The sequence below is a fragment of the Coregonus lavaretus genome, assembly GCF_964263955.1.
Source record: "Coregonus lavaretus genome assembly, chromosome: 1".
Classification (NCBI taxonomy): domain Eukaryota; kingdom Metazoa; phylum Chordata; class Actinopteri; order Salmoniformes; family Salmonidae; genus Coregonus; species Coregonus lavaretus.
This window is the reverse complement of record NC_139988.1, coordinates 27,043,375-27,070,471: the sequence shown is the minus strand read 5'-3', so window position 1 is coordinate 27,070,471 and position 27,097 is coordinate 27,043,375. Positions and strand designations below refer to the sequence as shown.

Here is a 27,097-nt window from a genome sequence, read left to right as displayed (position 1 = left end):
TGGAACAGGCCCCCAGTGTGTGTGTGTGTGTGTGTGTGTGTGTGTGTGTGTGTGTGTGTGTGTGCGTGCGTGCGTGCGTGCGTGCGTGCGTGCGTGCGTGCGTGCGTGCGTGCGTGCGTGCGTGCGTGCGTGCGTGCGTGCGTGCGTGCGTGCGTGTGTGAACCGTCCACCCTGTCGTCGATGGGTCTCTGGGTGAGAACTGTTGTCAGATGAGCCAAGGGACAACACTATGAATCAACTTGACAGCTGTGTGTGTCTGAGTGTGTGTACCTGCATATACTTGTTTGTACGTGTTACACAACATAACACAATTGTTCTTGCTAAATACACTACTCAAAAAAATTAAGGGAACAGTAAAATAACACATCCTAGATCCGAATGAATTAAATAATCTATTAAATACTTTTTTCTTTACATAGTTGAATGTGCTGACAACAAAATCACACAAAAATTATCAATGGAAATCAAATGTATCAACCCATGGAGGTCTGGATTTGGAGTCACCCTCAAAATTAAAGTGGAAAACCACACTACAGGCTGATCCAACTTTGATGTAATGTCCTTAAAACAAGTGAAAATGAGGCTCAGTAGTGTGTGTGGCCTCCACGTCCCTGTATGACCTCCCTACAATGCCTGGGCATGCTCCTGATGAGGTGGCGGATGGTCTCCTGAGGGATCTCCTCCCAGACCTGGACTAAAGCATCCGCCAACTCCTGGACAGTCTGTGGTGCAACGTGGCGTTGGTGGATGGAGCGAGACATGATGTCCCAGATGTGCTCAATTGGATTCAGGTCTGGGGAACGGGCGGGCCAGTCCATAGCATCAATGCCTTCCTCTTGCAGGAACTGCTGACACACTCCAGCCACATGAGGTCTAGCATTGTCTTGCATTAGGAGGAACCCAGGGCCAACCGCACCAGCATATGGTCTCACAAGGGGTCTGAGGATCTCATCTCGGTACCTAATGGCAGTCAGGCTACCTCTGGCGAGCACATGGAGGGCTGTGCGGCCCCCCAAAGAAATGCCACCCCACACCGTGACTGACCCACCGCCAAACCGGTCATGCTGGAGGATGTTGCAGGCAGCAGAACATTCTCCACGGCGTCTCCAGACTATGTCACGTCTGTCACGTGCTCAGTGTGAACCTGCTTTCATCTGTGAAGAGCACAGGGCACCAGTGGCGAATTTGCCAATCTTGGTGTTCTCTGGCAAATGCCAAATGTCCTGCACGGTGTTGGGCTGTAAGCACAACCCCCACCTGTGGACGTCGGGCCCTCATACCACCCTCATGGAGTCTGTTTCTGACCGTTTGAGCAGACACATGCACATTTGTGGCCTGCTGGAGGTCATTTTGCAGGGCTCTGGCAATGCTCCTCCTGCTCCTCCTTGCACAAAGGCGGAGGTAGCAGTCCTGCTGCTGGGTTGTTGCCCTCCTACGGCCTCCTCCACGTCTCCTGATGTACTGGCCTGTCTCCTGGTAGCGCTTCCATGCTCTGGACACTACACTGACAGACACAGCTAACCTTCTTGCTACAGCTCGCATTGATGTGCCATCCGGGATGAGCTGTACTACCTAAGCCACTTGTGTGGGTTGTAGACTCCGTCTCATGCTACCATTAGAGTGAAAGCACCGCCAGCATTCAAAAGTGACCAAAACATCAGCCAGGAAGCATAGGAACTGAGAAGTGGTCTGTAGTCACCACCTGCAAAACCAGTCCTTTATTGGGGGTGTCTTGCTAATTGGTCTATAATTTCCACCTGTTGTCTATTCTATTTGCACAACAGCATGTGAAATGTATTGTCAATCAGTGTTGCTTCCTAAGTGGACAGTTTGATTTCACAGAAGTGTGATTGACTTGGAGTTACATTGTGTTGTTTAAGTGTTCCCTTAATTTTTTTGAGCAGTGTATAAACTGACCAAGACAATCAGTCAAAAATCTACTGCAGTTTGCGGTCAGTATTGATGACAGTGTTTGGCTGCACTGGCACTCGCTTGGTTGGAGGATGTATTGGCTTGATTTTGAATTACCTGAGGGTGTGTCTGTGTGTACGTGTGTGTTTGTGTGTGTGTGAGTGTGTGTGTGTAATTGTCACGATGATGGATTTAATCTGCTTTTTACCTCAAGTTTCCATTCATGTGTTATTAGGGAGACACGGCGTAAAGAACCGTGTGTTGGCTCGTGTGAGTGTGTGTTTTTACACTGCTCTTGTGTGTGTGTTTTTGTATGTGTGTGTGCGTGCATGCGCACGTATGTGTGTGTGTGTGTGTGTAACTCACAGTGTCTGTATTGCTCTGAGGGAAGCGAAGGTGCCCTTGGCCACAGTCTGTATCTTGTTGTCATACAGAGACAGTAGAGAGAGATTCTGCAGGTCTGTGAAGGCATTGGCCCGAACACAGTGGATCTTATTGGCATTCAACAACCTGGGAGAAGGAGGTAGAAAGAGAGACAGAGAGAAAGAGAGAAGGAGAGAGAGAAAGACAGAGAGAGAGAGAGAGAAAGAGAGAAATTGAAATTGAGAGAGAGAGCGAGAGAGAGAGCGAAAGAGAGAGCGAAAGAGAGAGCGAAAGAGAGAGAGAGAGCGAAAGAGAGAGAGTGCGAAACAGAGAGAGAGAGAGAGAGCAAGTGAGAGAGCGAAAGAGAAAGAGAGAGAAAGAAAGAGAGAGAGAAAGAGAGAAAGAGAGAGAGAGAGAGAGAGAGAGAGAGAGAGAGAGAGAGAGAGAGAGAGAGAGAGAGAGAGAGAGAGAGAGAGAGAGAGAAAGAAAGAGAGAGAAAGAGAGAACGAGAGAGAATGGGGGGGATGGATGGAGGGAAGAAGGGAGGGAAAGAAAATAAACAAGAGATAAGGGAGATGTGGAAAGCATCAATATAAAATGAGTGTCATCAGGGAATAACTACTATTACTACTGTTTGTACTTACAGTAGTTGCAGGGCATATAGTCCGTCGAACACTCCTTTGGGCAGCTCCGTGATCTTATTCCCATACAGGACTCTGTTAATATCAACCAATTGATATATTAATTAATAATCAATCAATCGCCCAATCAATCCGAAATTGTATTTATGTAAAAGCAGAGTGACTCACAGTGAGTTGAGGGATCTCAGGCCCTGGAAGGCATCAGGAGCTATTTCTGATATTTGGTTATTACTGAGATCTCTGGAGAAAGTGAGAGTGAGTGAGAGAGAGAGAGAGAGAGAGAGAGAGAGAGAGAGAGAGAGAGAGAGAGAGAGAGAGAGAGAGAGAGAGAGAGAGAGAGAGGGGGGGGGGGGGGGGGGACATTCAAGGTTTGTCTTTAGCCTTGCCGAACTGTCATACAGTAGCTGTAACCTCTGACCCCTCAAAAGTCCTTACTGTCCCATAACTTATTATTCAAGTTTCCATTCCAGAACTTTCTAAAGCAGCCAATGATATTTGAGCAGAGGTGGGTTGACGACACTGCCAGCCAATGAAAATACAGAACAGTGTGATGTGTGTGGTGTATTAATGGGGTGCAGGGCTGGGGTCCATATGGAACAGGCTGTCTCTGTAAATGCCTGTTAACAGAATCCACAGACCACTGGCCACAAGCTAACCACCACTAAGTGTGTGTGTGCACGTGTGTCTGTGCACGTGCATATGAATGTGTGTGTGTGTGTGTGTGTGTGTGAGTGAGTATGAGTGTGTGTGTGTGTTAATGGAGTGTGCAGTGAAAAAGGGAAATATTTAAAGTGAAATCGTCATGTGGTCTTTAAGATGTGAAATTATCGCATTTGAGGCTAATGTTAAATTAAGTGCTAAATAAGTAGCTATTTGTCTTTTTGCAAAAGCCTTATGTTTCATGGAAAATAGAGCTGTGGATAAAGAGGAGGTTACAGCATCTGATCTCAGACACAATCCTGTCATGTGCCAGGGGAACAACACAGTTCATATATGGTCGCTTCTTCAACTCGGTGTCTGTGTGGTTTGACCATTTCAGCTCCTCAGAGATGTGTATGCCGAGGAACTTGACATTTTTGACCGCCTCCAGGGCGGCCCCACTGATGAGGATGGGGGCGTGCCCAGCATGGTTCCTCCTGAAGTCCACAATCAGCTCCTTTGTTTTGCTAACGTTGAGGGAGAGGTTGTTTACCTGGCACCACGCCGTCAGAATGCCTACCTCCTCCCTGTAGGCCGTCTTGTCGTTGTTGGTAATCAGGTCTACTACTGTCAGAGTGCCTACCTCCTCTGTGAACTTGATGATGGAGTTGGAACTATGCGAGGCCACGCAGTCGTGGGTATACACGGACGCACCCTTGTGGGCCCGTGTTGAGAATCAGTCTTGAGGAGGTAATGTTGCCAACCTTCACCACCTGGGGGCGGCCCGTCAGGAAGTCCAGGAACCAGTTGCATAAGGAGGAGTTCAGTCCCAGGGCCAGAGCTTTGTGGTGATCTTAGAGGGCACTATGGTATTGAAGGCCAAGCTGAAGTCGATGAACAGCATCCTCATATATGCATTCCATTTGTCCAGGTGGGTAAGGGCAGTGTGCAGTGCAATGGTGATTGCATCGGGGCGGTAAATTAATTGGAGAGGGTTGAGTGTGTCGGGGAGGGAGGAGGTGATGTGGTCTTTGACTAGCCTCTCGAAGCGCTTCATGATGACGGAAGTGAGTACTACGGGTCGGTAGTCATTCGGTTTAGTTACTTTCCCTTTCTTCGGCACGGGGATGATATTGGATATCTTGAAGCAGGTGGGGATAACGCCCTGAGCTAGAGAGAAAATGTCAGAAAACACAACAGCTAGCTGGTCTGCACATGCTCTGAGGGTGCGGCTAGGGATGCCGTCTGGGCCGGCAGTCTTGCGAGGGTTAACAATCTTGAATGACTTACATACGTCCTCTGTGGAGACCGTAAGCACGTAGCCCTCGTTGTCCTCAGGGGCTCTCCTTGGCAGCTCAGAGTCGTTTTGCTCGAAGCGTGAGAAAAAGGTATTTAGCTCGTCCGGTAGGGCGGTGTTGGTGTCTGTGATGTGACTGGCTTTCTTTTTGTAGTCCGTGATCGTTAGAAGCCCCTGCCACATACACCTCGTGTCCGACCCGATGGCTAGCAGCCGTAAGTGGGGCAGAGAGGAGAGGAGGAGAGGATCAAACCTCAGTCTTCATTCCAGCACTCGTTAGTTGTGACCAGTAGCCCATGTATTTTAGGGCTAGGCTGGTTAGCGGGTAGTTGGTGAGGCTGAAATACTACTGGACTGGAAATCACCCCCATAAGTAGGGCAGAAAGGGGGAGAGAAACAGAGGAGAAGAAGAGGAAAAAACCCTCAGTCTTCATTCCAGCACTCTTTCCTTTCCCCCATATCATATAATATAATCATCATATCCATAATCATCTCTGCCACAGTTTACAGTGTGCCTACGCAGTCAGACAGACACTCTAACCAGGCTGAGAATACCAGCGGGTAGCACTGAAACATGAGAGGTGTTATTACTGTGGAGAGGTTTCAGCTTGTAGCCATCTGTAGCCTTCTGCAGCCAGACAGAATCACACTACCATCACCCCTGTACATCTTCCTGCTCTTAGTCTGGACAGGGTAGTTTGGGGTTGTAACATGAAACTGAGAAGGTAAGATTGACTAATTGTGCTTTGATTGGACCCCGTGCACTATGGCCAGACAACAAGTACAGTGGGGAAAAAAAGTATTTAGTCAGCCACCAATTGTGCAAGTTCTCCCACTTAAAAAGATGAGAGAGGCCTGTAATTTTCATCATAGGTACACGTCAACTATGACAGACAAAATGAGAAGAAAAAAATCCAGAAAATCACATTGTAGGATTTTTAATGAATTTATTTGCAAATTATGGTGGAAAATAAGTATTTGGTCACCTACAAACAAGCAAGATTTCTGCCTCTCACAGACCTGTAACTTCTTCTTTAAGAGGATCCTCTGTCCTCCACTCGTTACCTGTATTAATGGCACCTGTTTGAACTGGTTATCAGTATAAAAGACACCTGTCCACAACCTCAAACAGTCACACTCCAAACTCCACTATGGCAAAGACCAAAGAGCTGTCAAAGGACACCAGAAACAAACTTGTAGACCTGCACCAGGCTGGGAAGACTGCATCTGCAATAGGTAAGCAGCTTGGTTTGAAGAAATCAACTGTGAGAGCAATTATTAGGAAATGGAAGACATACAAGACCACTGATAATCTCCCTCGATCTGGGGCTCCACGCAAGATCTCACCCCGTGGGGTCAAAATGATCACAAGAACGGTGAGCAAAAATCCCAGAACCACACGGGGGGACCTAGTGAATGACCTGCAGAGAGCTGGGACCAAAGTAACAAAGCCTACCATCAGTAACACACTACGCCGCCAGGGACTCAAATCCTGCAGTGCCAGACGTGTCCCCCTGCTTAAGCCAGTACATGTCCAGGCCCGTCTGAAGTTTGCTAGAGTGCATTTGGATGATCCAGAAGAGGATTGGGAGAATGTCATATGGTCAGATGAAACCAAAATATAACTTTTTGGTAAAAACTTGTCGTGTTTGGAGGACAAAGAATGCTGAGTTGCATCCAAAGAACACCATACCTACTGTGAAGCATGGGGGTGGAAACATCATGCTTTGGGGCTGTTTTTCTGCAAAGGGACCAGGACGACTGATCCGTGTAAAGGAAAGAATGAATGGGGCCATGTATCGTAAGATTTTGAGTGAAAACCTCCTTCCATCAGCAAGGGCATTGAAGATGAAACGTGGCTAGGTCTTTCAGCATGACAATGATCCCAAACACACCGCCCGGGCAACGAAGGAGTGGCTTCGTAAGAAGCATTTCAAGGTCCTGGAGTGGCCTAGCCAGTCTCCAGATCTCAACCCCATAGAAAATCTTTGGAGGGAGTTGAAAGTCCGTGTTGCCCAGCGACAGCCCCAAAACATCACTGCTCTAGAGGAGATCTGCATGGAGGAATGGGCCAAAATACCAGCAACAGTGTGTGAAAACCTTGTGAAGACTTACAGAAAACGTTTGACCTGTGTCATTGCCAAGGGTATATAACAAAGTATTGAGAAACTTTTGTTATTGACCAAATACTTATTTTCCACCATAATTTGCAAATAAATTCATAAAAAATCCTACAATGTGATTTTCAGGAATTTTTTCTCTCATTTTGTCTGTCATAGTTGACGTGTACCTATGATGAAAATTACAGGCCTCTCTCATCTTTTTAAGTGGGAGAACTTGCACAATTGGTGGCTGACTAAATACTTTTTTCCCCACTGTATATTGTCAGCATTTCACCAGTTCTGTTTGAGGTGAAGTGGGTTGGTTTGTGAAATTAGTGTTAAGTGGGTGAGACTCAGTTATGTGTATACAGTGAGGGAAAAAAGTATTTGATCCCCTGCTGATTTTGTACGTTTGCCCACTGACAAAGAAATGATGTCTATCATTTTAATGGTAGGTTTATTTGAACAGTGAGAGACAGAATAACAACAAAAAGATCCAGAAAAACGCATGTCAAAAATGTTATAAATTGATTTGCATTTTAATGAGGGAAATAAGTATTTGACCCACTCTCAATCAGAAAGATTTCTGGCTCCCAGGTGTCTTTTATACAGGTAACGAGCTGAGATTAGGAGCACACTCTTAAAGGGAGTGCTCTTAATTTCAGCTTGTTACCTGTATAAAAGACACCTGTCCACAGAAGCAATAAATCAATCAGATTCCAAATTCTCCACCATGGCCAAGACCAAAGAGCTCTCCAAGGATGTCAGGGACAAGATTGTAGACCTACACAAGGCTGGAATGGGCTACAACACCATCGCCAAGCAGCTTGGTGAGAAGGTGACAACAGTTGGTGCGATTATTCGCAAATGGAAGAAACACAAAATAACTGTCCGTCTCCCTCGGCCTGGGGCTCCATGCAAGATCTCACCTCGTGGAGTTGCAATGATCATGAGAACGGTGAGGAATCAGCCCAGAACTACACAGGAGGATCTTGTCAATGATCTCAAGGCAGCTGGGACCATAGTCACCAAGAAAACAATTGGTAACACACTACGCCGTGAAGAACTGAAATCCTACAGCGCCTGCAAGGTCCCCCTGCTCAAGAAAGCACATTTACAGGGCAGTCTGAAGTTTGCCAATGAACATCTGAATGATTCAGAGGAGAACTGGGTGGTCAGATGAGACCAAAATCGAGCTCTTTGGCATCAACTCAACTCGCCGTGTTTGGAGGAAGAGGAATGCTGCCTATGACCCCAAGAACACCATCCCCACCGTCAAACATGGAGGTGGATACATTATGCTTTGGGGGTGTTTTTCTGCTAAGGGGACAGGACAACTTCACCGCATCAAAGGGACGATGGACGGGGCCATTTACAGTCAAATCTTGGGTGAGAACCTCCTTTCCTCAGCCAGGGCATTGAAAATGGGTCGTGGATGGGTATTCCAGCATGACAATGACCCAAAACACACGGCCAAGGCAACAAAGGAGTGGCTCAAGAAGAAGCACATTGTCACGATCGTCGTAAGCAACGGACCAAGGCGCAGCGTGATATGCGTACATCTTTTAATGAGTACTTTACAACAATTAACAAAACAACAAAACGATACGTGAAGTCCTAAGGTTAACAAAACACAAACCTCTCCGGAACAAGATCCCACAAATGATAAGTGCCAAACAGGCTGCCTAAGTATGGTTCCCAATCAGAGACAACGAGAATCAGCTGCCTCTGATTGGGAACCACCCTGGCCAACATAGAAATACAACGAACTAGACCATGAACATAGAACATACAACATACTAGAACAGAAACCTGGAAAACTAAACATAGAAACTAACACCCTGGCTCAACATATAAGAGTCCCCAGAGCCAGGGCGTGACACACATTAAGGTCCTGGAGTGGCCTAGCCAGTCTCCAGACCTTAATCCCATAGAACATCTGTGGAGGGAGCTGAAGGTTCGAGTTGCCAATCGTCAGCCTCGAAACCTTAATGACTTGGAGAAGATCTGCAAAGAGATGTGTGCAAACCTGGTGGCCAACTACAAGAAACATCTGACCTCTGTGATTGCCAACAAGGGTTTTGCCACCAAGTACTAAGTCATGTTTTGCAGAGGGGTCAAATATTTATTTCCCTCAATAAAATGCTAATCAATTTATAACATTTTTGACATGCGTTTTTCTGGATTTTTGTTGTTGTTATTCTGTCTCTCACTGTTCAAATAAACCTACCATTAAAATTATAGACTGATCATGTCTTTGTCAGTGGGCAAACGTACAAAATCAGCAGGGGATCAAAAACTTTTTTCCCTCACTGTACTTACATCCATACTTCAGCCCTACAGCTAGTTTACTTACATATGTTCTTCAGCCCTAGAGGAAGTGCACTTAGTATACTTCAGCCCTAGAGAGTACTGTATATACTTACATCCTGCGCAGCTTCTTGTAGGGAGAGAAGGTTCCAGGAGGAACTGACTTGATCCCATTCTGCTCCAGACGACTAGAGAGAGACAGCGATGAGGAGGAAAGAGAGGGTTGGAGAGAAGGAGAGGGACATGGGGAAAAGAGAGATATAGATACTATCAGTTCATAAACCAACAACAGAGATCACTATAGAAACAAGGCAGAGTAGTCATACATCACTACCGACCCATGGTAATTGGTCAGCTGTTGCCAACTACCTTAATCCCTGCTGTGTGTGTGTGTATGTGTGTGTTTGTGTCTCTGTGTGTGCGTGCACGTACGTCTGTGTGTCTCTGTGTGCATGCACGTGCATCTGCGTGTCTCTCCCCTCCCCTCTCCTCTCCTCCCCTCCCCTCCCCTCCCCTGGTTCATTAATAAAGATATCTTCCTGTCCTGTGTGTGAGTCATAACATCTCCTCTGGAACAATAAACAGGTATGGAGGAGAGAGGACCATGTAGAGACATGGAGGAGAGGGGACCATGGAGAGACATGGAGGAGAGAGGACCAGGGAGAGACATGGAGGAGATGAACGGGGAGAGACATGGAGGAGAGAGGACCAGGGAGAGACATGGAGGAGAGAGGACCAGGGAGAGACATGGAGGAGAGAGGACCAGGGAGAGACATGGAGGAGAGAGGACCAGGGAGAGACATGGAGGAGAGGGGACCATGGAGAGACATGGAGGAGAGAGGACCAGGGAGAGACATGGAGGAGAGAGGACCAGGGAGAGACATGGAGGAGAGAGGACCAGGGAGAGACATGGAGGAGAAAGGACCAGGGAGAGACATTTAGGAGAGAGGAACAGGTAGAGACTCCAGACATCACAGATCACAAAAGTGTTTGTGGCACTGCTCTCTGTCTCTTTCTCTAACTCTTTCACACACACACACACAAACACACACACACACATACACTCCCTAACGGTGGAAACTGAGAGTCACAGACGTACTGTAATCAGTCTCAGATGTTCAGGCCTTGAAAGCCAGTAAGGACTGGGCTCTGAACCTTGGTGTGTGTGTGTGTGTACACGGCTGCCAGTGTGTGTGTTTGTGTGTGTGTGTGTGTGTGCACGAGTGTGTGTGTGCGCGAGTGTGTGTGTGTGTCTGCGTGTGGTTGAGTGGTGTTATGGCAGGGCGTACAGACAGCTGTCTCTCTCCAGCCCTGCTCTCTCCTCTAACCCCTCTAAGTCTCATTAAGGCCAGTTTTAAAAGCTGTCAACTGACCTACAGATAAACAGTATGGGGCTCTGGTTGTGGTTGTGGCCAGGGCAGGGGCTGTGGGATTGGCCTGGGATAGGGCTAGAGCTGGTAAATATGAATGGGTCTAGAGAGAGGGCTGGGAAAGAGGGAGTTGGGGTTTGGGTATTGGGACCAAATGGGTGGAGTGATAGGAATTAGGCCCACCAGTAAATAAAATAAAATACAATTGTATTGGTCACCTACACATATGTTATGTTATCGCAGGTGTAGCGAAATGTTTATGTTCCTAACTCCAACAGTGTTGTAATACCTAACAATACAAAACAATACACACAAATCCAAAAAATTAAATTAAGAAATTAAGAAATATAGAAATATTAGAATGAGTCTGGAATATAAATCTATATGTATATGATGGTGTGTATAGACATTATGGACAGTATATGAATAGAAAAGGTGTGTACAACAGTAGTTATATAGGATGAGCCTTGACTAGAATGCAGTATATACATATGAAGTGGTTAAAACAGTATGTAAACATTATTAAAGTGACCAGTGTTCAATGAATATGTACGTAGGCCAGCAGTCTCTAAGGCGCAGGGTTGAGTACCGGGTGGTAGCCGGCTAGTATAATTGACTAAAGTTCAGGCAGGGTACACGGCGGTGGCTGGCTAGTGGTGACTATTTAACAGTTTGATGGCATGGAGATAGAAGCTGTTTTTCAGTCTCTCGGTCCCAGCTTTAATGCACTCTGCCTTCTAGATGGTAGCAGGGTGAACAGGCCGTGGCTCGGGTGGCTGAGGTCCTTGATGATCTTCTTGGCCTTCCTGTGACACCAGGTGCTGTAGATGTCCTGGAGGGCAGGCAGTGTGCCCCTGGTGATGCGTTGGGCTGATCGCACCACCCTCTGGAGATCCCTGCTGTTGCGGATGGTGCAGTTGCCATGCCAGGCGGTGATACAGCCCGACAGGATGCTCTCAATGGTGCATCTGTAGATGTTTGTGAGGGTCTTAGGGGCCAAGCCAAATTTCTTCAGCCTCCTGAGGTTGAAGAGGCGCTGTTGCACCTTCTTCACCACATTGTCTGTGTGGATGGACCATTTCAGGTTGTCAGTGATGTGCACGCCGAGGAACTTGAAGCGTTTCAGCCTCTTCACTATGGCCAAGTCGATGTGGATGGGGGCGTACTCCCTCTGCTGTCTCCTGAAGTCCACGATCAGCTCCTTCGTTTTGTTGATGTTGAGGGAGAGGTTGTTTTCCTGGCACCACTCCGCCAGGGCCCTCACCTCCTCCCTGTAGGCTGTCTCGTCGTTGTTGGTAATCAGTCCTACCACTGTTGTGTCATCTGCAAACTTCATGATTGAGTTGGAGACGTGCATGGCCACACAGTCATGGGTGAACAGGGAGTACAGGAGGGGGCTGGGCATGCAATCTTGGGCATGCAATCTTGTGGGGCCCCCGTGTTGAGGATCAGCGTAGCGGAGGTGTTGTTGCCTACCTTCACCACCTTGGGTCGGCCCGTCAGGAAGTTCAGGACCCAGTTGCACAGGGCGGTTTTCAGACCCAGGGCCCCGAGCTTAGTGATGAGCTTGGAGGGAAGTATGATGTTGAGCTGTAGTCGAAGGCTGAGCTGTAGTCGATGAACAGCATTCTTACATAGATATTCTTCTTGTCCAGATGGGATAGGGCAGTGTGCAGTGCGATGTCGATCGCGTCTTCCGTGGATCTGTTGGGGAATTATGCAAATTCTATTGGGTCTAGGGTGTCAGGTAAGGTGGAGGTGATATGATCCTTAACTAGCCTCTCAAAGCACTTCATGATGACAGAAGTGAGTGCTACGGGGCGATAGTCATTTAGTTCAGCTACCTTCGCTTTCTTGTGTACAGAAACAATGTTGGACATCTTGATGCAAGTGGGGACAACAGACTGGGATAGGGAAATATTTAATATGTCCGTAAACACTCCAACCAGCTGGACTGCACATGCTCTGACGACGCGGCTAGGGATGCCATTTTGGGCCGGCAGCCTTGCGAGGGTTAACACGCTTAATGTCCTACAGTACTCACGTCGGCCACAAAAAACTAGAGCTCACAGTCCTCGTGAACGGCGGTGGCCCGCGTTGGCAGCACTGTGTTTTCCTCGAAGAGGGCGAAGAAGGTGTTTAGCTTGTCCGGGAGCAAGGCATCGGTGTCCGTGACGTGGCTGGTTATCCCTTTATAATCTGTGATTGTCTGGAGTCCATGCCACATACGTCTCTTGTCTGATCCATTGAATTGTGACTCCACTTTGTCTCTGTACTGACGTTTTGCCTGTTTGATTGCCTTACAGAGGGCATAGCTGGACTGTTTGTACTCGTCCATGTTCCCAGTCACCTTGTCATGATTAAATGCGGTGATTCGCACATTCAGTTTTGCGCGAATGCTGCCACCTATCCACGGTTTTTGGTTTGGATAAGTTCTAATCGTCACAGTGGGAACAACATCCTCTATGCACTTCCTGATGAACTCAGTCACCGAGTCAGTGTATACGTCAATGTTATTCTCAGAGGCAACCCAGACATATTTCTTCAGTTATTTTCATTTAACCTTTATTTTGACATGAGGGGCACTGCATACTTAAGCAAAGACAAGTCCAAATTGTCAGCCCCTAATGACTTTATTATGTCAATACCTAATAAGGCAGAAATAACTTCTGTTTCTGTGAGTTGCCAAAAAGAAAAACCCTGACTACCATTTCCCAAGTCACGTGAGGTTGACTGATCATCCATCGAGGCAACTGGAGGCTGTATGTGGGAATAACAGTCAACTGACTGGCCAAGACCAGTATGACCACCATTTCTTTCAAATACGAAACTAGCTGAGATCAAATGCTGATTAAAAGCATCACAAATCAGAACTTTTTCAGTAATGATGCAGGAGTCTAAAACTACTTGTTTAGGCAGGGAAGTAGAGGAATTACACCACTTCAGTGAATTAACGGTTTTCCAGAATTTAGAGGGATCACTAACAGAGTCTGTCATAGCGCTAAGGAAGTAGTTTGATTTGGCCTGTTTAACCGAGGCAGTGCAGCTATTTCTCAATTGCCTAAATAAGCCAGTTTGTCTAGCCTTGGCTCAGGCTTGATTTATTTTCAAGAGGTCTGAGAGTACAGGAGATTACCATGGGGTAGTTCAGTTTTTGACTCTAAGTCGCTTGAGAGGGGCATGTTTATCAGCCAGAGAGGTAAAAATGGATGAGAAGTGTTCTGAAATAACATATCCCAGTCCGCGTGATAAAAACAATCTTGAAGAATAGATTCCGATTGGTCAGACAAAAGTTGAACAGTCCTTACCACGTGTACTTCCTGTTTAGGTTTCTGCCAGTACTACAGTGTTTCAGCCTTATTTCAAAACACTTCCAGGGATATTATCAGTGTTTTTAATGCTGTAGGATTCTGTTACTGCCTGCTGACCAGAGTAGATTTACATGACACACCACCCACCCACTATGGTTAGGGACTTAGGATAAATGTCCATTTGCAGTGTGTGTGTGTGTGTGTGTGTGTGTGTGTGTGTGTGTGTGTGTGTGTGTGTGTGTGTGTGTGTGTGTGTGTGTGTGTGTGTGTGTCCATTCATGGGAGGTAAATGGTATATGTTGAGTTTTGTGTTGTTGCGTACTCAGTGACTTCCCTCAATAATACAGTTTTAAGTTTCCATATATTTAATTGAAAAATGTTCTGGTTCAAAGCTGGGGGACTTTTATGGACAGATAGAGCTGTATAATTGACATTTTTAGGATAGCTGTGATTCCAGACCACAGATTCCTGTGGTAGTCATGTTCTCTCTGTCCGTATAAGTGTGTGTGTGTGTTTGTGTGTCACAGCATTGTGGTCTCATGTCCCCACAGTGAGTCAGGGTGTTTTGCCAAGTGGCTTTAGTTCCTTCAATCATCATGTCTGCAGCAGGAGATCCCAGGGTACTGTAGAAAACACTGTCTGGAGTGTATGTGTGCGTGCGTGTTTGCGAGTATGTCCGAAGAAGTTGTGAGAAGTGCATTAAGTGTATGAACGGGTTTGTCATATAGGAGTGTGTCTGGGTGTGTGTCTGAGTGTGTGTCTGGGTATGTCAGTGTGGGACAAAAGCCTTCCAGACAGCATTCATCTCTCCATCCCCCTTCTCAGATCAATACATGCAAGGACTGAGTTTCCAACGTGAAAAAAGACCACAGGTGACAAACATGTGAGATTAGAGGAGGCACAGAGGAATCAATCAGGGTCAGGACACACACACACACACACACACACACAAACATTGATTCCTCTGTCCTCCAGCCTGTGGCCTTCATCCCTCTCTCCATCTTTCCCTCCCTCCCTCTATCCCTCCCTCTCTATCCTTCCCTCTCTATCCCTCCCTCTCTATCTCTCCCTCTATCCTTCCCTCTCTATCCCTCCTTCTCTATCTCTCCCTCTCTTTCCCTCCCTCTATCCCTCCTTCTCTATCCTTCCCTCTCTATCCCTCCCTCTCTATCTCTCCCTCTCTATCCCTCCCTCCCTCTCCATCCCTCCCTCTCTATCCCTCCCTCTCTATCCCTCCCTCTCTATCCTTCCCTCTCTATCTCTCCCTCTCTATCTCTCCCTCTCTATCCTTCCCTCTCTATCTCTCCCTCTCTTTCCCTCCCTCTATCCCTCCCTCTCTATCCCTCCCTCTATCCCTCCCTCTCTATCCCTCCCTCTCTATCCCTCCCTCTCCATCCCTCCCTCTCTATATTTCCCTCTCCATCCCTCCCTCTCTATCTTTCCCTCCCTCTCTATCCCTCCCTCTCTATCCCTCCCTCTCCATCCATCCCTCCCTCTCTATCTTTCCCTCTCCATCCCTCCCTCTCTATCCCTCCCTCTCTATCCCTCTCTCTATCTTTCCCTCTCGATCCCTCCCTCTCTACCCCTCCCTCTCTATCCCTCCCTCTCTATCCCCCCCTCTCTATCCCTCCATCTTTCCCTCCTTTTCCAGTCAACCAAGCAAAGATAAACAATCTCCATAAGTAGCCTTGACATGGAGAATCAATGCCTGTCGTCGACCCATTCATCAGGTGTCTGTCTCTGTGTGTATAATATAATCAATAGTTGTAACTCTATTCATTAGGCTATGAGCATGGTTTTCATTAGGGCTGAGAGAGACAGTGACATACACACAACAGAGTCTACTCTAAGGACACATGCTCTACGAGACAGAAAGACTCATGTTGTAGCCACCAGGAAACAACCGAGACAGTTTCACAAACAACTGTATTACTCACAGTGTTTATAGCATTAGATTTTTACCAAAACGTCTCATTATGTGAGGTCCTTGAGAAGACGGCAATAATGTACACGTTTAAAATAAACCATATGTATGATTTACATCTGCAGTAAAATGTAGAGCCCTGTTCTATGTCAAGTACTGAGAATGTTATGGTATGGTCTGTTTTTGGTAAGAAATTGGCTGTATTGTTATGGTTGCCAACAGTCAGCCCCCTACTGAGAAATAAAAAGACTGAGTCCATCTAACACAGATACACAGTATACTAACCTCTCAGGGGCTGAGACCCACAGTCCTAACAGGCCTACCAGGGACAGACTAACTAACTAACTACAGACCCACAGTCCTAACAGGCCTACCAGGGACAGACTAACTAACTAACTACAGACCCACAGTCCTAACAGGCCTACCAGGGACAGACTAACTAACTGACTACAGACTCACAGGCCTACCAGGGACAGACTAACTAACTAACTACAGACCCACAGTTCTAACAGGGACAGACTAAGTAACTAACTACAGACCCACAGTTCTAACAGGGACAGACTAACTAACTGACTACAGACCCACAGTCCTAACAGGGACAGACTAAGTAACTGACTACAGACCCACAGTTCTAACAGGGACAGACTAACTAACTAACTACAGACCCACAGTCCTAACAGGGACAGACTATCTAACTAACTACAGACCCACAGTTCTAACAGGGACAGACTAACTAACTAACTACATACCCACAGTCCTAACAGGCCTACCAGGGACAGACTAACTAACTAACTACAGACCCACAGTCCTAACAGGCCTACCAGGGACATACTAACTAACTAACTACAGACCCACAGTTCTAACAGGCCTACCAGGGACAGACTAACTAACTAACTACAGACCCACAGTCCTAACAGGCCTACCAGGGATAGACTAACTAACTAACTACAGACCCACAGTCCTAACAGGCCTACCAGGGACAAACTAACTAACTACAGACCCACAGTTCTAACAGGCCTACCAGGGACAGACTAACTAACTAACTACAGACCCACAGTTCTAACAGGGACAGACTAACTAACTAACTACAGACCCACAGTCCTAACAGGCCTACCAGGGATAGACTAACTAACTACCTACAGACCCACAGTCCTAACAGGCCTACCAGGGACAGACTAACTAACTAACTACAGACCCACAGTTCTAACAGGGACAGACTAACTAACTAACTACAGACCCACAGTCCTAACAGGCCTACCAGGGACAGACTAACTGACTAACTACAGACCCACAGTTCTAACAGGGACAGACGAACTAACTAACTACAGACCCACAGTCCTAACAGGCCTACCAGGGACAGACTAACTAACTAACTACAGACCCACAGTTCTAACAGGGACAGACTAACTAACTAACTACAGACCCACAGGCCTACCAGGGACAGACTAACTAACTGACTACAGACCCACAGTCCTAACAGGGGCAGACTAACTAACTAACTACAGACCCACAGTCCTAACAGGCCTACCATGGACAGACTAACTAACTAACTACAGACCCACAGTTCTAACAGGAACAGACTAACTAACTAACTACAGACCCACAGTCCTAACAGGCCTACCAGGGACAGACTAACTAACTAACTACAGACCCACAGTTCTAACAGGGACAGACTAACTAACTAACTGTGGTCCTCTGTAGCTCAGCTGGTAGAGCACGGCGCTTGTAACGCCAAGATAGTGGGTTCGATCCCCGGGACCACCCATACACAAAAATGTATGCACGCATGACTGTAAGTCGCTTTGGATAAAAGTGTCTGCTAAATGGCATATATTATTAATATATTTATATTATTAATTATTATTTTATATTAATATTATTAACTAACTACAGACCCACAGTCCTAACAGGCCTACCAGGGACAGACTAACTAACTAACTACCGACCCACAGTCCTAACAGGGACAGACTAACTAACTAACTACAGACCCACAGTCCTAACAGGCCTACCAGGGACAGACTAACTAACTAACTACAGACCCACAGTCCTAACAGGCCTACCAGGGACAGACTAACTAACTAACTACAGACCCACAGTTCTAACAGGCCTACCAGGGACAGACTAACTAACTAACTACAGACCCACAGTCCTAACAGGCCTACCAGGGACAGACTAACTAACTAACTACCGACCCACAGTCCTAACAGGGACAGACTAACTAACGAACTACAGACCCACAGTCCTAACAGGCCTACCAGGGACAGACTAACTAACTACAGAGGGCTGTAATATCTCTCCAGTTTTCAGACCTCACGTCTCAAAACCCATGAACATAAAACTGTCTTTCATTAACAAGCAGCAGAGAGACGCATAGCTCTCCATGTGTAAGTAATGAGAAGTGTGTGTGTGTGTGTGTGTGTGTGTGTGTGTGTGTGTGTGTGTGTGTGTGTGTGTGTGTGTGTGTGTGTGTGTGTGTGTGTCAGGACTGGAGTGGCTCATTAACCAAGCATTAGTGTTGGCCTTGATATCCACCAGTCTGCCTCCCTGTAATAGAAACTGATTTTATAATGAACTTCAAGAGCTCACATCAGACCTGCTGTGGAGAATTACAGAACAGACCTCTCTCCTTCTTTCCTCCCCCTTGTCCCCTCTCACTGATCCACCTCCCATAAACCCGCCTGGGGTAGTGGGCCGAGAGAGGGAGCAGAAGGAGAAGAAGAAGAGGCAGGAGAGGGAGAAGGAGGGAAAGAAGGAGAAGAAGAAGAGGCAGGAGAGGGAGAAGGCGGGAAAGAAGGAGGAGAAGAGCAGGCAGGAGAGGGAGAAGGAGGGAAAGAAGGAGGAGAAGAAGAGGCAGGAGAGGATGAAGGAGGGAAAGAAGGAGGAGAAGGGAAAGGAGGAGGAAGGGAAGAGAGAGACTGCTGTAAAGATAGAACTTCAAACAAAGCTCTGGCGGGTAGGAAAGGAGGAACTGAGGGAGGTGAGGAGAGAGGAGGTGAGGTGAGGAGTTGAGGAGAGAAAAGGTGAGGAGGTGAGGAGGCGAGGAGGTGAGGAGAGAGGAGGTGAGGAGGTGAGGAGGTGAGGAGAGAGGAGGGATGGGGGAATAGAGGTGTGGCAAAAGAGAAAAACAACAACATTTATTCAAATTTATTCTAAACCAGAACCAGTTATTATCCTTTTGTAAGCTTTCCAAAGAGGATTAATACTGTACATGTTCACTATTGTATGGTGAGAAACTAATGAAATCTCTATGTAACAGTAACAATAAATGCAGTGGAGGGAACATTGTGAGTAAAGCAATATATCTTTCGCCTTCCTCTCTATGTGCTAATGTGCCTGTAGTGCTGCTGGCTCTAGCAGAGATATTATTGGTTACATAGATCAAGGAACAGGGACACTAGAAGGACATTACCAGAGAGAGAGAAATTACTTCTGAGGAGTTTATGGGTCATTAAGGGACGCCAGGCAAAGTCTCTGAGTCTCATTGCCCCCTAAAGAGCCTGGGCTGTTTATAAATACCCACCCAGCAAGGGTCAGTACACACACACACACACACACACACACACACACACACACACACACACACACACACACACACACACACACACACACACACACACACACACACACACACTAACCCAGCATGGATGTTCCCTAATAACCCTGACCCATTTACAGTGGTTGGGGGAAAGTAAGAAGTAATATCTTTGATACGCAGCAAAACCAGGCAGCCATTACATCATTTCTGCTTTAAAGGTACACTGCCAGAAGAGTCAAAGGGCATCACATCTTTTTGGCCCCTTAGTGATGGAGGTTTGATACTCTAGTGATGGTTCTGTTCTACAGTAAGTATTAGGTACTGTATGAGACTCTGCCCTTACCCTGCATTCTAGGGATTTACAGACAGCTTCCAGAGCCCAAGGTTAGAAGGGGTTCATATTTGGTGCAGATATCAGTGCTGATAAAAGGGATGTAAACTAACACACACGCACACACCGACAGATGTGGATATCCCCTAGATTCCACTGAAATATATCACCTTACTCAGCCTCCCCTGAAGGGGCTTGTGGGTGACAGGGGTGATGTGTTTAGGTCAGCTAATTGGCAACATACAGTACAAGAGAGTGTGGTACTTACATCTCAGCCATGGTGTCAGGAAGGTTGGCTGGTATAGCTGTGAGGCCTTTTCCTCTGCAGTCCACAATGTTGTTACTGCAGGTACACATGGCAGGGCACGAACCTCCTCCTAGGCTGCAAGGCTGCAAGCCGGAGCTCTCTGAGTGACCTGGAGACAGAGAGAGAGAGCGAGAGAGACAGAGAGAGAGGGAGGGGGAGAGGTTCAAGTCCTGCTAAGGGTGGCCAGTCTAAGCAGGATTACAGAATAGGCAGCAGACTGATCAGACCAGGGGGATTTGGGCAACAACTGGAAAAGAGAAAGTGGTGTGTGTGTGTGTGTCCATTCTTGTGTGTGCGAGTCCACATATTTTCCTGTGTGTTTGTGCATGCCTTCTGTGCAGAAGAGAAACTCTCCCAGTCCCACACACCAGCGTTAAGGCTTTTCCACGTGTTTGCATCTCAACTATAACAGCTGCAGAACCAGAAGACACACGAGAGAAAACATCGACTTGCAAATGAAGTCAGACGAGATTCCCCTGAATGTTTTGACATGCATGTAGAGGAAGAGTAACATGTGATATGTCAGATGGTGTATCAGTCTCAGTTGGATATAAACTAGGGGAAACCATCAAAAGTCGGTCGTATCTCATGGCCTGTATAATGGACCAGCATATCTGTATGTTGTGTGAGCTTTTCAGTAGGGATACAATGACATGCATATTGACATCTTTTCAATCATCTCCGTTATCTGTACCTCTGTGTTCTCATCATGTTCTAATTCTATCTGGAATTCACAGCATTTTGCTAATTCAACTCCTCTAACCCCCCTCTTCTCTTCTCTTCTCTTCTCTTCCTCCCCCTCCTCCCTGCTCTCTCTCGCTTCCTGCTTACGTTTGTTCTCCAAAATCTGAAGACGGCACAATTTGCATACATTATGCACATCCCACTGACATTGTCTCCCGATACCTGTTCAAAATGTAACGTCCTTGTCAAAGACAACAGTGTGTTTGTGTGCGCCCATGTGTGTGTGTGTGTGTGTGTGTGTTTGTACTGCTCTGGTATTTCCAGCCTAACCTAGAAAAGTGTATAAAACAGTCTTTTAAATGGCCTCATTTACTCTGCATTACTAATCTGCTAAGTTTCCTACTATGAATATTTGATCTGCTCCCTATCCCCCTGTGTTTGTGTGTGTTTGTTGATGACAGGAGAAAGTCATACTGCTCAATGGGACTGAGACAGATCTAGGGACTAGCAATGGCAATCAGCCTAGCTCTCTCTCTTTCCCACAGACCTAGAGGTAATTAATGGTGCTAGATAGACTCTATGGTAGTGTAGTCTCCTGTAACTCAGTTGGTAGAGCATGGCGCTTGCAACGCCAGGGTTGTGGGTTCATTTCCCACCGGGGGCCAGTATGAAAATGTATGCACTCACTAACTGTAAGTCGCTCTGGATAAGAGCGTCTGCTAAATATGTAAAATGTATTATAACTTTTCTGGGGACCCAATTTTTTCCCCATCAATTTTTTGCAAGCCTACCTTAAATCTAATGACACAACCTTAAAATTGGTAAATTTCGATTTTTACATTAACAATTAATTGCATTTTTATCTCTTATCAAAATTAAAAGAAACCAAAAATACATAAATTTTATTTTTTTATTTAATTTTTCAAATTATCTTTCTCAAAAACGTTTGTATATTGTCCCATACAATAATCTGTACCCTTATTCTTTATACCAGAATATATATATATATATATATATATATATATATATATATATATACAGTGGGGAGAACAAGTATTTGATATACTGCTGATTTTGCAGGTTTTCCTACTTACAAAGCATGTAGAGGTCTGTAATTTTTATCATAGGTACACTTCAACTGTGAGAAACGGAATCTAAAACAAAAATCCAGAAAATCACATTGTATGATTTTTAAGTAATTCATTTGCATTTTATTGCATGACATAAGTATTTGATCACCTACCAACCAGTAAGAATTCCGGCTCTCACAGACCTGTTCGTTTTTCTTTAAGAAGCCCTCCTGTTCTCCACTCATTACCTGTATTAACTGCACCTGTTTGAACTCGTTACCTGTATAAAAGACACCTGTCCACACACTCAATCAAACAGACTCCAACCTCTCCACAATGGCCAAGACCAGAGAGCTGTGTAAGGACATCAGGGATACAATTGTAGACCTGCACAAGGCTGGGATGGGCTACAGGACAATAGGCAAGCAGCTTGGTGAGAAGGCAACAACTGTTGGCGCAATTATTAGAAAATTGAAGAAATTCAAGATGACGGTCAATCTCTCTCGGTCTGGGGCTCCATGCAAGATCTCACCTCGTGGGGCATCAATGATCATGAGGAAGGTGAGGGATCAGCCCAGAACTACACGGCAGGACCTGGTCAATGACCTGAAGAGAGCTGGGACCACAGTCTCAAAGAAAACCATTAGTAACACACTACGCCGTCATGGATTAAAATCCTGCAGCGCACGCAAGGTCACCCTGCTCAAGCAAGCGCATGTCCAGGCCCGTCTGAAGTTTGCCAATGACCATCTGGATGATCCAGAGGAGGAATGGGAGAAGGTCATGTGGTCTGATGAGACAAAAATAGAGCTTTTTGGTCTAAACTCCACTCGCCGTGTTTGGAGGAAGAAGAAGGATGAGTACAACCCCAAGAACACGATCCCAACCAAGAAGCATGGAGGTGGAAACATCATTCTTTGGGGATGCTTTTCTGCAAAGGGGACAGGACGATTGCACCATATTGAGGGGAGGATGAATGGGGCCATGTATCCCGAGATCTTGGCCAACAACCTCCTTCCCTCAGTAAGAGCATTGAAGATGGGTCGTGGCTGGGTCTTCCAGCATGACAACGACCCGAAACACACAGCCAGGGCATCTAAGGAGTGGCTCCGTAAGAAGCATCTCAAGGTCCTGGAGTGGCCTAGCCAGTCTCCAGACCTGAACCCAATAGAAAATCTTTGGAGGGAGCTGAAAGTCCGTATTGCCCAGCGACAGGCCCGAAACCTGAAGGATCTGGAGAAGGTCTGTATGGAGGAGTGGGCCAAAATCCCTGCTGCAGTGTGTGCAAATCTGGTCAAGACCTACAGGAAACGTATGATCTCTGTAATTGCAAACAAAGGTTTCTGTACCAAATATTAAGTTCTGCTTTTCTGATGTATCAAATACTTATGTCATGCAATAAAATGCTAATTAATTACTTAAAAATCATACAATGTGATTTTCTGGATTTTTGTTTTAGATTCCGTCTCTCACAATTGAAGTGTACCTATGATAAAAATTACAGACCTCTACATGCGTTGTAAGTAGGAAAACCTGCAAAATCGGCAGTGTATCAAATACTTGTTCTCCCCACTGTATATATATATATATATATATATATCTATACACTGAGTATATCAAACATTCGGGAACACCTTCTGCCCTCAGAACAGCCTCAATTAGTTGGGGCTTGGACTCTACAAGGTGTCGAAAGCGTTCTACAGGGATGCTGGCCTATGTTGACTCCAATGCTTCCCACAGTTGTGTCAAAAGGGCTGGATGTCCTTTGGGTGGTGGACCATTCTTGATACACACGTGAAACTGTTGAGCGTGAAAAACCCAGCAGCGTTGCAGTTCTTGACACAAACCAGTGCACCTGGCACCTACTACCAAATATTTTGTTTTACCCCTTCACCCTCTGAATGGCACACATACACAAGCCATGTCTCAATTGTCTCAAGGCTTAAAAATCCTTCTTTAATCTGTCTCCTCCCCTTCATCTACACTGATTGAAGTGGATTTAACAAGTGACATCAATATGGGATCATATTTTTCACCCGGATTCACCTGGTCAGTCTATGTCATGGAAAGTCTGTAAGTCGCTCTGGATAAGAGCGTTGACTAAAATGTAAAAAAATATATATACAGTACCAGTAAAAAGTTTGGACACAACTACTAATTCCAGGGGTTTTCTTTATTTTTACTATTTTCTACATTGTAGAACAATAGTGAAGACATCAAAACTATGAAATAACACATATGGAATCATGTAGTAACCAAAAAAGTGTTAAACAAATCAAAATATATGTTATATTTGAGATTCTTCAAAGTAGCCACCCTTTGCCTTGATGACAGCTTTTCACAGTCTTGGCATTCTCTCAACCAGCTTCATCAGGTAGTTACCTGGAATGCATTTCAATTAAGAGGTGTGCCTTGTTAAAAGTTAATTTGTGGAATTTCTTCTTCTTAATGCATTTGAGCCAATCAGTTGTGTTGTGACAAGATAGGGGTGGAATACAGAAGATAGCCCTATTTGGTAAAAGACTAAGTCCATATTATGGCAAGAACAGCTCAAATAAGCAAAGAGAAACGACAGTCCATCATTACTTTAAGACATGAAGGTCAGTCAATACGGAAAGTTTCAAGAACTTTGAAAGTTTCTTCAAGTGCAGTCGCAAACACCATCAAGCGCTATGATGAAAGTGGCTCTCATGAGGACCGCCACAGGAAAGGAAGACCCAGAGTTACCTCTGCTGCAGAGGATAAGTTCATTAGAGTTACCAGCCTCAGAAATTGCAGCCCAAATAAATCCTTCACAGAGTTCAGGTAACAGACACATCTCAACATCAACTGTTCAGAGGAAACTGCTTGAATCATGCCTTCATGGTCGATTTGCTGCAAAGAAACCACTACTAAAGGACACCAATAATAAGAAGAGACTTGCTTGGGCCAAGAAACACGAGCAATGGACATTAGACTGGTGGAAATCTGTCCTTTGGTCTGATGAGTCCAAATTTGAGATTTTTGGTTCCAACCGATGTCTTTGTGAGATGCAGAGTAGGTGAACGGATGATCTCCGCATGTGTGGTTACCACGTGAAGCATGGAGGAGGAGGTGTGATGGTGTGGGGGTGCTTTGCTGGTGACACTGTCTGTGATTTATTTAGAATTCAAGGCACACTTAACCAGCATGGCTACCACAGCATTCTGCAGCGATAAGCCATCCCATCTGGTTTGCACTTAGTGGGACTATCATTTGTTTTTCAACAGGACAATGACCCAACACACACCAGGCTGTGTAACGGCTTTTTGACCAAGAAGGAGAGTGATGGATTGCTGCATCAGATGACCTGGCCTCCACAATCACCCGACCTCAACCCAATTGAGATAGTTTGGGATGAGTCGGATGGCAGAGTGAAGGTAAAAAGCAGCCAACAAGTGCTCAGCATATGTGGGAACTCCTTCAAGATTGTTGGAAAAGCATTCCAGGTGAAGCTGGATGAGAGAGTGTGGAAAGCTGTCATCAAGGCAAAGGGTGACTACTTTGAAGAATATAAAATATAAAATATATTTTGATTTGTTTAACACTTTTTTGGTTACTACATGATTCCATATGTGTTATTTCATACTTTTGATGTCTTCACTATTATTCTACAATGTAATAAATAGTAAAAATAAAGAAAAACCCTTGAATGAGTAGGCGTGTCCAAACATTTGACTTGTACTGTATATATATATATTTATATATTGGTGACCCCACTGCAGTTTCGCCGACTTTGAATAGTACTGCTCTATGGCATGTCTAGCTGTCTTTGTGTTTCTGAACACTATGCCTAGCAATACTGATTCAGATCACACACTATATTATTACAAATATTACCCTGCTGACTCGTAGCTTGTGGAGGCGCCTGCATGTGTGTGTGCATTAGACCAGTCATTCTGATTCAAATCGCATACTAGGCATTACACAGTAAAACTCCTGGCACCAACCCACGGCCCATTGCACTAATGACAGACGTTTAACTACTTACCTCTAGACTGATTTAATGGATTAATACAACTACACAGATATACTGATACTGAGTCCACGAGTCAGTATGTACAACGAGTCAGATGCAAATTCAAAACAGCATTCACTGTGTGTGTGTGTGTGTGTGTGTGTGTGTGTGTGTGTGTGTGTGTTTGTGTGCGTGCTTGTCAGAATCGCAAAACGATGTCATCAATGTGTTTCAGTGAGCTGCTTTTCTCTCTGTGTGGTCTTAGCTCTGCTCTGATCTGACATGGAAGGGTTTTGACAGATCCTGGAGCCTTGATCAGGTGTTATACAGAGCACATCTCTCCTTATCTAACATGCAGGAGTTTTGACAGCTCTGGGATCAGGTGTTATACATTTGTTACATTTTAGTCATTTAGCAGACGCTCTTATCCAGAGCGACTTATAGTTAGTGAGTGCATACATTTTCATACTTTTATACAGAGCACATCTCTCCTTATCTAACATGCAGGGGTTTTGACAGCTCTGGGATCAGGTGTTATACAGAGCACATCGCTCCTGATCTAACATGCAGGGGTTTTGACAGCTCTGGGATCAGGTGTTATACAGAGCACATCTCTCCTGATCTAACATGCAGGGGTTTTGACAGCTCTGGGATCAGATGTTATACAGAGCACATCTCTCCTGATCTAACATGCAGGGGTTTTGACAGCTCTGGGATCAGATGTTATGCAGAGCACATCTCTCCTGATCTAACATGCAGGGGTTTTGACAGATCCTGGATCAGGTGTTATACAGAGAGCTCTCCTGATCTAACATTGACCCATTTCACATGGAGGTTTGTGGTTTCCCTCCCTCCTCTCCATAATGTTCTCTTCTGCAACCTACTCTCCCTCTCTAAAACAGTTCTACCTCCCCCCCCCCTCGTTTAGACAGGAAGTGTGTGTTTGAGCAGGGGACCGATTGCCAGTCAGCCGTGAAGCACAGAGCTATATGGACTTCCGCTGGTCTCCCCCCGAACAACACCATCACTCCCCCCTCCTCCCCCCAAGTAACGTCACCCCGCCCCAAATCCCCCGCAGGTGTCCCTGTCTGGCCACGGCAAGCTAATACAAACACACAAACATACACACACACACACACACACACACACACACACACACACATAAACACACACACAGGGAAAGGAACATGAGTGTGTGCCAGCGAGCCAGTCTCTAATGATCGTTTCAGAGGGAGTTCATCTTCTGGTCAGCGCTGCACTCAAGACAGAACGATGTGTGTGTGTGTGGTGTGTGTGTGTGGTGTGTGTGTGTGTGTGTTTGTTTGT

At 45.8% G+C, this 27,097-nt stretch overlaps 1 protein-coding gene across 1 annotated transcript in view; it reads right to left on the bottom strand.

Moving 5' to 3' along the window:
- LOC311132918 (slit homolog 1 protein-like) overlaps positions 1–27,097 on the bottom strand; it is a gene marked incomplete at its 5' end in the record, with an annotated part of 150,045 nt that overhangs the window by 30,701 nt on the left and 92,247 nt on the right. Inside the window, 5 exons of the mRNA XM_084166303.1 lie at positions 2,278–2,421; positions 2,919–2,990; positions 3,084–3,155; positions 9,380–9,451; positions 20,003–20,150. Of these exons, the coding sequence (XP_084022429.1) occupies positions 2,278–2,421; positions 2,919–2,990; positions 3,084–3,155; positions 9,380–9,451; positions 20,003–20,150 (508 nt within the window). The remainder of the gene's footprint in view (positions 1–2,277; positions 2,422–2,918; positions 2,991–3,083; positions 3,156–9,379; positions 9,452–20,002; positions 20,151–27,097) is intronic.